The sequence below is a fragment of the Budorcas taxicolor genome, chromosome 17, assembly GCF_023091745.1.
Source record: "Budorcas taxicolor isolate Tak-1 chromosome 17, Takin1.1, whole genome shotgun sequence".
In the NCBI taxonomy this organism is placed as follows: Eukaryota; Metazoa; Chordata; class Mammalia; order Artiodactyla; family Bovidae; genus Budorcas; species Budorcas taxicolor.
The window spans coordinates 51,542,910-51,553,705 of NC_068926.1; the positions used below are offsets into that span (position 1 = coordinate 51,542,910).

The 10,796-nt window shown below is 57.9% G+C and overlaps 1 protein-coding gene across 8 annotated transcripts in view; it reads left to right on the plus strand.

Annotated features, from left to right (window-relative positions):
- The window catches only part of NCOR2 (nuclear receptor corepressor 2), a 236,966-nt gene extending 231,345 nt beyond the window's left edge, over positions 1–5,621 (plus strand). For 6 of the 8 annotated variants that reach the window (XM_052654729.1, XM_052654730.1, XM_052654734.1 and 3 more), the window contains 3 exons: positions 2,325–2,411; positions 3,688–3,867; positions 4,442–5,621. In XM_052654729.1, the coding sequence (XP_052510689.1) occupies positions 2,325–2,411; positions 3,688–3,867; positions 4,442–4,623 (449 nt within the window). In that variant the 3' untranslated portion in view covers positions 4,624–5,621. Of the gene's footprint in view, positions 1–2,324; positions 2,550–3,687; positions 3,868–4,441 lie in introns of all 8 variants that reach the window. The other 2 variants (XM_052654728.1, XM_052654735.1) reach the window with 2 other exon arrangements.
- Positions 5,622–10,796: the final 5,175 nt, after the last annotated feature.

The window sequence follows — 10,796 nt, forward strand, 5'->3', positions numbered from 1 at the left end:
CACAGCTGTCCAGAAACTTACCCGGCTTGTTTGTTGGGGTCTCAGATGGAGACTCAAGTCTGTGGATGGGTAGTGAGCCTGTGTGCTCACATACAGCCTGCCCTTGTGGTCCAGGTGGGCATTTTATATAGATAGAGCATCAGTTTTACTTGAAAATGCTAGCCAGGGGGCTAGGGGAACACTGTAGATGTATTCTGAGAGGAGTGTAAAATCCACACGTGTTTTTAAGCTGAGACTTAAGCCTTTTATGATGCATTGGAGGCCCTTGGGCTTGGATCCCCCAGCCTCCAGTAGGGGCCACACTGTGCATTTCTGCTGCCTCTGTAGGGCTGGGTGGGGAATGGCCTTGTGTCTGGAATGAAACGACTGAGCCCAGAGCAGATGGGGCTGACCCTCTGCCAGAGTGGGAGCATCTTCGGGAGGAACACAGGGGCACATATTGACCTTCCCTGGGGCCATCACAGCTCCAGGAACAGGCTGAGCAAAAGACAACTCTTGATTTTATCAGGGGGCCACAGGGCCTCCAAATGCTGAGCCTTAGGCAATAGGGAAGAGGCAATCTGGTCGAAACAACAAGATGGTCAGAAATGGATGTTTTCAGAATGTTTCAAACCTTGACTGAGACGCTGAGACACGCAGGTACATGTGTATGTAGAAATTCACGCGCAACAACGAAGATTTATGTGAAAACTTGTATATAAATTGGATTCAACTTTTTTTTCAAAGCAATGTAATCCAAACAAAAGAATTTCCCCCAGACCTCAGTCTCTGCTGCGTTAGCTCCTGCTTCAGGACTGGCGGTAGGTCAGCTTCCTGACTAAGCACCAGTCAGACCATGTATCCATGACCTTGGTGTCGAGCTCATCTGTGATTGTAGGATGCTAACCTACTGAGGAACCATCATGACCAGTAGCCCTCACATCTTTTTTTTTCGACTTCCCAGTGTTTTAGTTTGTAGGATCATAAATGCTCTCCCCGCCCCTCCACCCATCTATCACCCCTGTTGGAAAATTTGCTTTTCCTTGATGGACATGGCTTTTTTTATTTGAAGTGCTGATGAAACATGGCCAAGACCCAGCTTAAAAAAAAGTCAAGGGGTCTTGTGGCTGTGAATGAGTTTGAAAGTAAAAAGAAGAAGAGAAAAAAAAAACGTAGACAGCAGATAGTTGCTTTAGAAATGTGATTTTAGAAGCTGCCGTGTCACGAAGTCAGCAGTCCAGTTTACAGATGAGTCAGGGGTCAGCCAGACTTGCTAATCATACAGTTGGCTCGGAGCAAAAGTTTTAAAATTCATGAAAAATTCTGCCTGGTGGCAGGCAGAGAGCTTTGTTGGCGGTTTTTGAAAGCGAAGTCTGGTTTAACAACAACAACAAAAATGCCCCAAAGAGGCACATTCCCCGAGGTTTGCAAAATCAGTCCCTAGGAAACTCGAGAGGGTCAGAAAACCTGTTAAACAGAAAGAAAGGAGTAACTGGCTTGACTTCGCAGTGGGTGTCTGGAAGGACCCATGGGGGGCCACCGTCGATCGGGCCACTGTGGGCCGGGGTGGCCGGGCGGGCGCGGCCAGGCCACCGTCTCCAGCTCTGCCCTGACCCTCGCACGCACCGTAACTGCATGGCTGCCACCCTCCCCACCTCCCCGTCCGTCTCTGCACCTCTCTCTCCTCGTGGCTCCCTGGGCGGGCAGAAGGCGTGGGAGGAGAGTTAGGCCCCAGCTGCGGGGCGGTGGGGGACAGGCAGGGGGCTGGGCGCCCCCAGGTGGGGGCGGCGGAGGACTGTCTGGTCACCTTCCCCCCGTCCCTCTCCGCAGCCCTGGGAACCAAGGAAGGACTCCCCCATGCCCAGCACTGCACTCAGGCTGGGCTTAGTTTCCCTGCAGCCCTTTCCCCTCAATAAGGGGACTTCTGATCCTGCCCTCCACCCCCCTCCCTGTTTTTAAGACCACTTGGATTTTAAATAATGACACAGCCCCAGCTGGAGTTAGGGAGCCAGAAGGGGCTTCCGATTCCCCAGAGAGCAGAGTAGAAGTGAGGCTTGGTGGGGGGTGATGAGCATGTAACTTCCCCAAAGCCCACCTCTCCCCCTCACCCGCACCGGGAATCCCTAAGAGTCTCCAGTGACCAAGTCAGAGGGAGGCTTCCCGCCCCATCGCCCCATAGGGAAAACCAGGGCGGGCGGGGTAGACAGGGAAACCGAGAATCGTCGCTTTGCCGAAATGTGCTCACTGTGTATTCTCTCTTCTCCTCCCTCTCTCCCTCTGTGCTTCTCTCTCCCTCCCCCCTCTGGCCCCCTCCTGGCCCCTCTGTGTGTGTGTCTCTCTCCCAGGCCTCATGACCTGCAGAAGCCAGGCGGTGCAGGAGCATGCCAGCACCAACATGGGGCTGGAGGCTATTATTAGAAAGGCGCTCATGGGTAAATATGATCAGTGGGAAGAGCACCCGCTCAGCGCCAATGCTTTTAACCCTCTGAATGCCAGTGCCAGCCTGCCCGCTGCTGCTATGCCCATAACCGCTGCTGACGGACGGAGCGAACACGCACTCACCTCGCCAGGTCTGCAGGCCTCCTCCCGCCTCGGCCCTCCAGCCCCGCCCGCCCGCCCCGTCTTTCCCCACCCTGGTGTCATTAATCCTCCCGCCGCCTCCTCCTACTCCTCCTCCTCCTCCACGGTCCTCTGACGAAGGCCCCCCCCTCCCGCCCCCCACCCCCAGCTTTGGAGCTTGTGACTTGACTTTTTTGTGCGTGTTTGATGTGGTCCTGGAGTTGGCTAACCCCATGCTGGGCGGGCACCCCTAGGTGTCCAAGTTGCCCCGTGTCTGCCCTTGCCCACTGGGCACGAAGGAGCTGCCGCTTTTCTAAAACCACTCATGCCGCTGCCCGAGCCCTGCCCTGCCTTCCTCGAACCCTGCTGGACACAGGTCTCCGGATGCCTGCGTCCCGGCCCCTCTTGTGTCTCCTTGGGGGCGATTGGGCTGGAATGAGGACCTTACCTTCTCTGTGTGGATCGAGGGGACCCCTGGGCTCATGGGCAGCCAGGCCAGTGGGCTCTGTGCCTGAGGTGGCCACCATGTGTGTCCATGGCTGGCCCTCAGGCCTGATGGGGATGAGACCAGGGTCTGTGTGCCAGACCCAAACTCAGATGAGTTAGGGAAACCACACGGGCCAGCTCGCCCTCAGCCCTGGGTCCTGAATCAACACTCCACATATCAGAGCAAGGGCTGGACAAGGAGAGCGCTTGAACCATTTTTCTAACCTGGACACTGTGGCCCCAGGAAGTTTCTGGACTTAAGGCAAGCCCAGGCCTGGCCTCAGGGCCCCCAGCTTCCCTGCAGAGGGCCTGCAGCCCGCCAGGCCCCAGCACAGTCCTAGGGCGGTCAGGGTCAAGCCAGAGGCCTAAGGCTTTGTGCTTGGAGTATTAGCCCATAGTGGGCAGATGGGCCTCGGGGCAGCCTGAGGGGGCTTTGCACATAGTTCTATCCACTGCCCTAGTAGAAACCCCTGCACATCCAGGCGCATGGCTGGGTCTGGACATCTGGTTGACCTCTTTGGCTTCCCAGGGGCCCGAGCTACTGTTCCCCCTCCCCAGGGGGCCCAGGAAGCAGGGGTCAGGGCCTCACCCATCCTCCAGTTCCCGCAGCATGAGACCTGTCCTCACAGTCCAACGTGGCCCCTTCCGTGTGTCTCCCTGCAGGTGGCGGCGGGAAGGCCAAAGTCTCTGGCAGACCCAGCAGCCGAAAAGCCAAGTCCCCAGCCCCGGGCCTGGCATCTGGGGACCGGCCGCCCTCCGTCTCCTCGGTGCACTCGGAAGGAGACTGCAACCGCCGGACTCCGCTCACCAACCGCGTGTGGGAGGACCGGCCCTCGTCTGCAGGTGGGCGCCTGGGCTGGGCGAGGGGGCCAGGCCAGCTGCTTGAGCCCCTGCTGTGCACGGAGCGTGTGGTCAGGCCTGTTCTGAGAACACCCCTCAGGGCCCTGCCCAGCTAAACTCAGGCTCACACAGGGTCAGGACACTTCCTGTACGGGCCCAGCTGGAGGGCAAGGGTGCAGTTAGAGAGGATGAAGGATTCTGGAAGTGGAGAGAGAAGCTTGTGGGCAGGGACCAGTCCCATGGGTGTGCAGGGGGGTTGCAAGAGAGCTGCCCACCCCCGATTTCTCTGTGAGTGCGAGGAGGCCCCTGGCGGAGGTTCAGGAGATCCCTTGGCTGCAGAACAGGCCCCGGGGACAAGGGCAGGAGCAGCTAGGAGGCTCCTGCAGGGCTGGAAGATAGGCTGCTGGACATGGATGGGATGGGAGTGGTGGCAGGGAGTCCAGGCGGGCAGTTTGAGAACATTCAGGAGATAGAAGGGGCAGCGGAGGCAGGAGGGCGAGGCCCCAGGGTGGCAGGTGGGTGGGGCCCACAGGGACTGCCTGGCTCACCGAGTTGTCTCTCCCGGTCTCTCCGGCAGGGTCCACCCCGTTCCCCTACAACCCCCTGATCATGCGGCTGCAGGCGGGGGTCATGGCCTCCCCGCCCCCGCCCGGGCTCCCCGCGGGCAGCGGGCCCCTGGCCGGTCCCCATCATGCCTGGGATGAGGAGCCCAAGCCGCTGCTCTGCTCGCAGTACGAGACGCTGTCCGACAGCGAGTGACGGTCAGAGTGGGGAGGGGGCAGCGAGCAGCTGGAGCAGCGGGTCGAGGAGTGGGCGGCCGCCGACTCCCCGCACTGAGGAAGGAGCCCCTGAGTCTGCCTGTACGCCCATCCGTCCGTCCGTCCGTCCGTCCAGAGCCGGCATCCTTGCCTGTCTAAAGCCTTAACTATGACTCCCGCCCCGGCTGGCCCGCGCAGTGACCTTACTCAGGGGATGTTTACCTGGTGCTCGGGAGGGGAGGGGCCGGGCCGGGCAGGGGGCGCAGCAGGCGTGTGTGGCGGCCACACGCGTACAGCCGGGGCGGCCAGGGACCCAAAGCAGGACGACCACCCACCTCCCACGCCACTGCCTCCCCCCTTAACGCATTTGGAACCAAAGTCTAAACTGAGCTCGCAGCCCCCGCACCCCCAGCCCCGTCTGCCCCCAACCCACCTCTTGCTTAGCACTCTGGACAGACGGACACGGGCCCTGTCCAGGCCCCAGCACTCTTGTCCCCGGACCCCAGGGGCTGCCCCAGCCGACGAGACCGTGGGAAACCGAATCAGGCCAGGTGGGCAGGTGACAGGGCCAGGTGCGGCCTGGGGCGAGCGGCTGCTCCGAGGAACTGGACTGTTTCGTTCACGTAGCATTGCCGCAGTGGCGGGAAGGAAAGGCAGGTGTAAATGATATATTGGTTTACAGGGTATATTTTTGATACCTTCAATGAAATAATTCAGATGTTTTAAGCAAGGAAGGACTTACCCAGTATTATTGCTGCTGTGCTTTCGATCTCTGCTTACCGTTCAAGAGGCGTGCGCAGGCCGACAGTCGGTGACCCCATCGTCCACAGGACCAAGGGGGGTGGAGGCTGCCAGCCCCCAAGCCCCCCTGCGTCCTCCCTTCCTCCCTTCCTTGGGCAGAATGAATTTGATGGGTATTCTGTGACCGCCATCTGCGCACGGCGGTGGCGTCCTGTCATTTACACACGTTCTTCTCATTAAAAAGCAAATTATACTCGAGTTACAGAGGCTCCTTCTCTATCTCGGACCCGCAACCCAGAGTGGGCAACACAAAACGGGACGGTGGGAGTGTAACCCTGCGGGGGACAAGGACACGTCCCCTGACTCATGAGACTCGTCCCATCTGCAGGTGAATGTTGTTGTTCAATTGCTCAGTCGTGTCCGACTCTTTGCAACCCCATGGACTGCAGCAAGCCAGGCTTCCCTGTCCTTTACTATCTACGTCCCTTGAGTCAGGAATGCCATCCAACCATCTCATCCTTTGTGTCCCCTTCTCCTCCTGCCTTCAGTCTTTCCCAGCATCAGGGTTTTTTTCCAGTGAGTCGGCTCCTCTGCAGCCGAGTATTTATACCAACCGTAAGGACGTCGGTGTGCGGACATTGAACCATCACACCCATGGTGGGAGTACTGAATTTTCACCCACGAGGAGGGTATCGGAAATTCACACCCATGCTGACAGTGTCCGAGACGGCCATCATCAACTCTGAACTGTTAAATACCTTAAACGTTATTGTTCTGGGACTTGGCTGGTGGTCCGGTGGGTAAGAATCCACCTTGTGGCACAGAGGGCAGGGGCTTGATCCCTGGTCGGGGAACTAAGATCCCACGTGCTGCGGGGCAACTATGCCTGTGCGCAGCAGTGAAGATCCCGTGCGCCCCGACTAAGCTGCGGCATAGTCACGTAAATAAATACTTTAAAAATTATTCCACCTACACCTCGTTAGAAAACAGACAGATCCTTGGCTTTGAACATGCGGCAGAAGAGGGAACAGCCCTCCCAGCTCAAGTCTTAAGACACGTGCCGATTAGCGACTTGCGGTTTTGGTTGAACGGGTCTCAAGGGCTGTGCTCTCAAGACCGCCCTGTTCCTTCAGGAGTGGAGCCAGCGCTTCAGAGAGGCTGCAGTTCTTTGCAGCGGATATGGCGTGTGGGATTGGCGTTCAGGGTGGGGGGGCAGAGGAGGAGAGAACCAGGGCTGCTGGAGGGAGGAATTGCCATTCCCAGCCCAACGTTTAACCTGGTGGTCAACCCAGCACCCCATCTCCCCAGGGTGTAGACTGGGGCATGGGGGGGGGTGGAGATCTGCGTCCCCAGGGGACTCTGCCCAGCCTCGCTGGCACTACAAGTTTACCCTGCGAACCTTTGCCATGAAGGGAGTAGGCAGAGGGCTTGAGTCCCACAGGGTGCAGCCTGGCACCTGGGCTGCAGTACTGGTGCTGACAGGCAGGTGGCAGTGTTGGGCCAGCAAAGGGTCTTGTCCTGGGTGGGGCCTCCCTCTGCCTGGGGTGCGGGCCAGCCCCCGCCTGGAATCCAGGGTGGGTCAGATTGTGCAGGCCACACCAGCCACCAGGGGTGTCACCCAGGATCCCATGGCTCTTCCCACAGCTGTAGTCAGACCAGGGTGATATGGGGGTGGGGGTGGGAGTGAGGGGGTAATACAACTGTCAGCCCACAGGGTCATCTCTGCCAGCCCTCTGTCTCAGGACCTCAGAACTGACACCACCCGGCACCTCTCTATTCTCAGGGCGGGTAGCACAGACCCCACGCCAGGATGTTGGCAGGGCACAGGGAGAACTCAGGCCCTCCTGGTACCTGCAGAGGGTCCACCCACTCTTCCAGGCTCAGCCCCCAAAGGGTTCATCCAACTCCTCTCTGGTTCAGTTTCCTTACTGGCCCATCTTAAAATGGAGTTCGCATTAACTCCCTGGTGGAGTCTGTCTGCAGTGCAGAAGACCCGGGTTCGATCCCTGGATTGGGAAGATCCCCTGGAGGAGGGTATGGGAACATACTTCAGTGTTCTTGCCTGGAGAATCCCATGGACAGAGGAGCCTGGCAGGCTACAGTCCGTGGGGTCACAAAGAGTTGGACACAACTGAGCAACTTGTTCCCTGACCCCCATTTCCCTGGAAGACTTTTACACACACTTCAAAACCCAGTTAGGTCATTCCCTCCTCTAAAACCCATCATCTCTCCCCATCTTCTCTCCTCTGGGTCTCTGCTAACACACCGCAAGCTACTGGACAGAACCCCTGGAGAGCAAGGCTCTTGCTTTTCTCTTCCTGTCTATTGTTAACCAAGCCCCCTGGTGACTGTTGAGCTGAACTGACATGTGAGGATCAGATTGAGTAGGAAACGAGAATGTGGTGTGTAAAGTGGGGGACTGTTGTCAGCTAGTGTCCCTGTGTCTCAGTGTGGCGTTGGTTAGAACGCAGATTCCTGCCCCCCCCCGCCTTGGATATGAATGATTCTCTGGGTTCACAGTGGCGCCTGGGAATCTGTATTCATCCAGCAGCCCAGATATTCCTGATGCAGGTGCTTTGCAGCCCTCCTGATGGCAGGGGTGGTACCCAAGGTTGGAGCTAGAACCCGATCCCTTCAGTTCCTTATGGCCAGGAGGTCTCCAATATGGCCACAGACAGTTCTTCAGAGGAAGGCCCGGCCCACTGGCCTGAAGAGCTGCCGTCCACAGGGACGGCAGGAGTGGGCTGGTCCCCAAGGCACCCAGGTTGGCTCAGGACAAGCCTTCCTGGGCCCAGGTGACTCAGACAAAATGACAACTGACCTGGAACAATCAGGGTGTCTTCCTGGAGGTGGTGGTTCTTGGGGAAGGGTGTGCTGAGTGGAAGGAACCTGTGTGGGCAAAGGGTGGGAGGTGAGACCCAGCCAGGGCATTCAGGAGGCCAGGGTGGGTGGACATAGTGTGGGAATTTCTGAGACAGAACAAGCAACACCCAGTAAGATGAGGGGCTGGTTTTCTGAAATTGGAGCTCATTGACTTGTGAGGTACTGGGTGCTGAGGGGGAAACAGGCCAGGAAACTCGTGTGGGGCCAGGACAGAGACCCACTGCCTCAGGAAGGGCTCCCATCAAGGGGCCAGGCCACTTACGGGACAGGCAAGAGGGAAGTGGTGTGGCCTGCGAGTACGGATGGACCGTGGGGCCAGCTGCCACCTAATGGCTGTGTGACCCTGGCCAAGCCATTTGAACCCTCTGTGCCTTGGTTTCCCCATCTGTAAAATGGGACAATGATATTGCTGGGAGGAGTAACTCAGAGCTGGGCTGTGTAGTTCTGTAGAGACACAGTTTACCCATCTGAGCAGGAGTTGGTAGGGTAAGGCCAGGAAAAAAGACATGAATGGGTTTGTTAGGAAAGGAGAGAGGGGAGGGAAAACTCCAGGTGGTCCAGGTACACTGACTCATTTGCATATTACCAGGAAGGGGTGGGACTGACTTGATCGCTGGCAGCTGGTGGGAGCGAGCCCTTAGAAGGACAAGGAGGGCTGCCAAAGGAGAAGTGTCTGTCTTCATGCCTTCTCCGGGAAGCCGGGGAAGGTTCAGCTGTGGCAGTCTGTCCATCTCACCCCTCTGGAGTTTGGCCAGGTCCCACTTCCTCATTAGACTGTCTCACCAGCTACTTCACAGGCTCCTTGGGAGGAGTAAATGAAAACAAGTGCTGACAGCAAGGTCGGGCGGTCTGCAGACAGCAAAGGCGGTCCGTGTACGTGTCGGCTGCCAGGGCCGCTGTTGGCAGCATCACTAAGGGCAGGCGGGGATGGGACTGCCGACAGGGCACCTGTTTGTAGGTGGGCGGGGGCTGCCGAGTTGGATTTGAGGCCTGTGAGTGTGATGAACCCATTGGCTGGCTGGGGAGACAGCAAAAGAAGCCTAGTGACGTGGGTCTGGATGGGTGTGTGGGGCCAGAGCCGGTCTTCCAACCTGGGAAGTGTTTCTGTGGCTGCATGAGAGATGGACGCCCTGACTCGGCCCCAGGCTGGTCCCAGCTTGATTCAATTGCAGCCAAAGCTTCACCAGCATGGATTCTCACTGTCCCAGCCGCCAGGGAGGTAAAATCATGTGCCCATTTTGCAGATGTTCAGAGAAGTAAAGCAAGAGACTCTTTCCAGCCACCATGCCATTCCCATGTCGGTCTTCCCCTCCCAGGGAGCTTAGTGAGCAACCTCTGCCCCCCAAGGGTTTGCCCAGGGCATCTGGATCTGGAGAGTGTTGTGGGGAGGACAGAAGACCAAAGGGCCTTCTGCAGACAGCACCCTGAGCCTCGGTAGTGGGGTCACCAGCGTCCAGGCTCTGTTTTGGGGGTAGTAATCCCAAGGGTTGGGACAGGTCCCAGATGAAACGGGCACCACTTTCTGCTGGCCTCCAAGTCCTCTGGGTTCTGGTAGGACACACAGCTTCTCTAGAGGAAAATCGGGGTGTGCTTGAGGGTCTTATGGCTGTAACCCTTGCACCCTTCTTACTCCTCCCCTCAGGGTGGGCCTCTTGGAACCCCGGCCATACAAGGAGGCAGGCTGGAGTTCCAAGGTCATCAGGGAACATGCAAGCTGTTTTCACGGTCCAAGGAGATGGTCTTGCTTGATTCTCAGAGGCACAAGTGCTACCCAGGTCCTTGGGGAGGTACTGAGATCATTAGGGTGGGGGGATGAGGCCTATCGGGGATGACACCTGTGAAAGACAAAGGCAGGAAGCAAGACCTGGCAGGGATCCAGCCTTGGTCAACCAAGAGCCAAGACGCCCGTCAGAGAGGTCCCGTCCCTGTGCCCTGTGACTGGAAACCATCAGCTAACTACCTGCCTCGGAAGTTGTTTCTTGAACGGCAACCCCTGGGACATCTACAAGGTAACCAGGTTTGTCAGCACCATAATTGCACATGTCAGGAAGCCCAACCCATTTTTCCTCCCAAGTGGAGAGATCAGAGTTGTGACTGGAAAGTAAACTCAGTTGACTTTGCCTGGCGCCAGCGATGCGGTCCCAGCACGCGTGCGTGTCTGCACAAAGCCCCAGCGCTGTGTTTGCGCCCCGTTTGTCCTCCCCAAGCAGCCGAGGCCTCGAGATTCTTTCTCTGGGTGACATGAACTTGTCCCTTGGCCCCGCCCTCCTGCCTTACTACCTCTACTCCTTGTCAGAGACCGTCCTCCTGCAAGGCTGGAGTCTCTGCAACGACACTAAGCATGCGCACTCAGTTGCTTCCATCGTGTCCGACTCTGCGACCCCGTGGACTGTAGCCCACCAGGCTCCTCCGTCCATGGGATTCTCCTGGCAAGAATACTGGAGTGGGTTGCCATTTCCTTCTCCAGGGGATCTTCCCAACCCAGGGATCGAACCTAGGTCTCCGGCATTGCAGGTGAATTCTTTACCCCTGAGCCACTAGGGAAGTCCA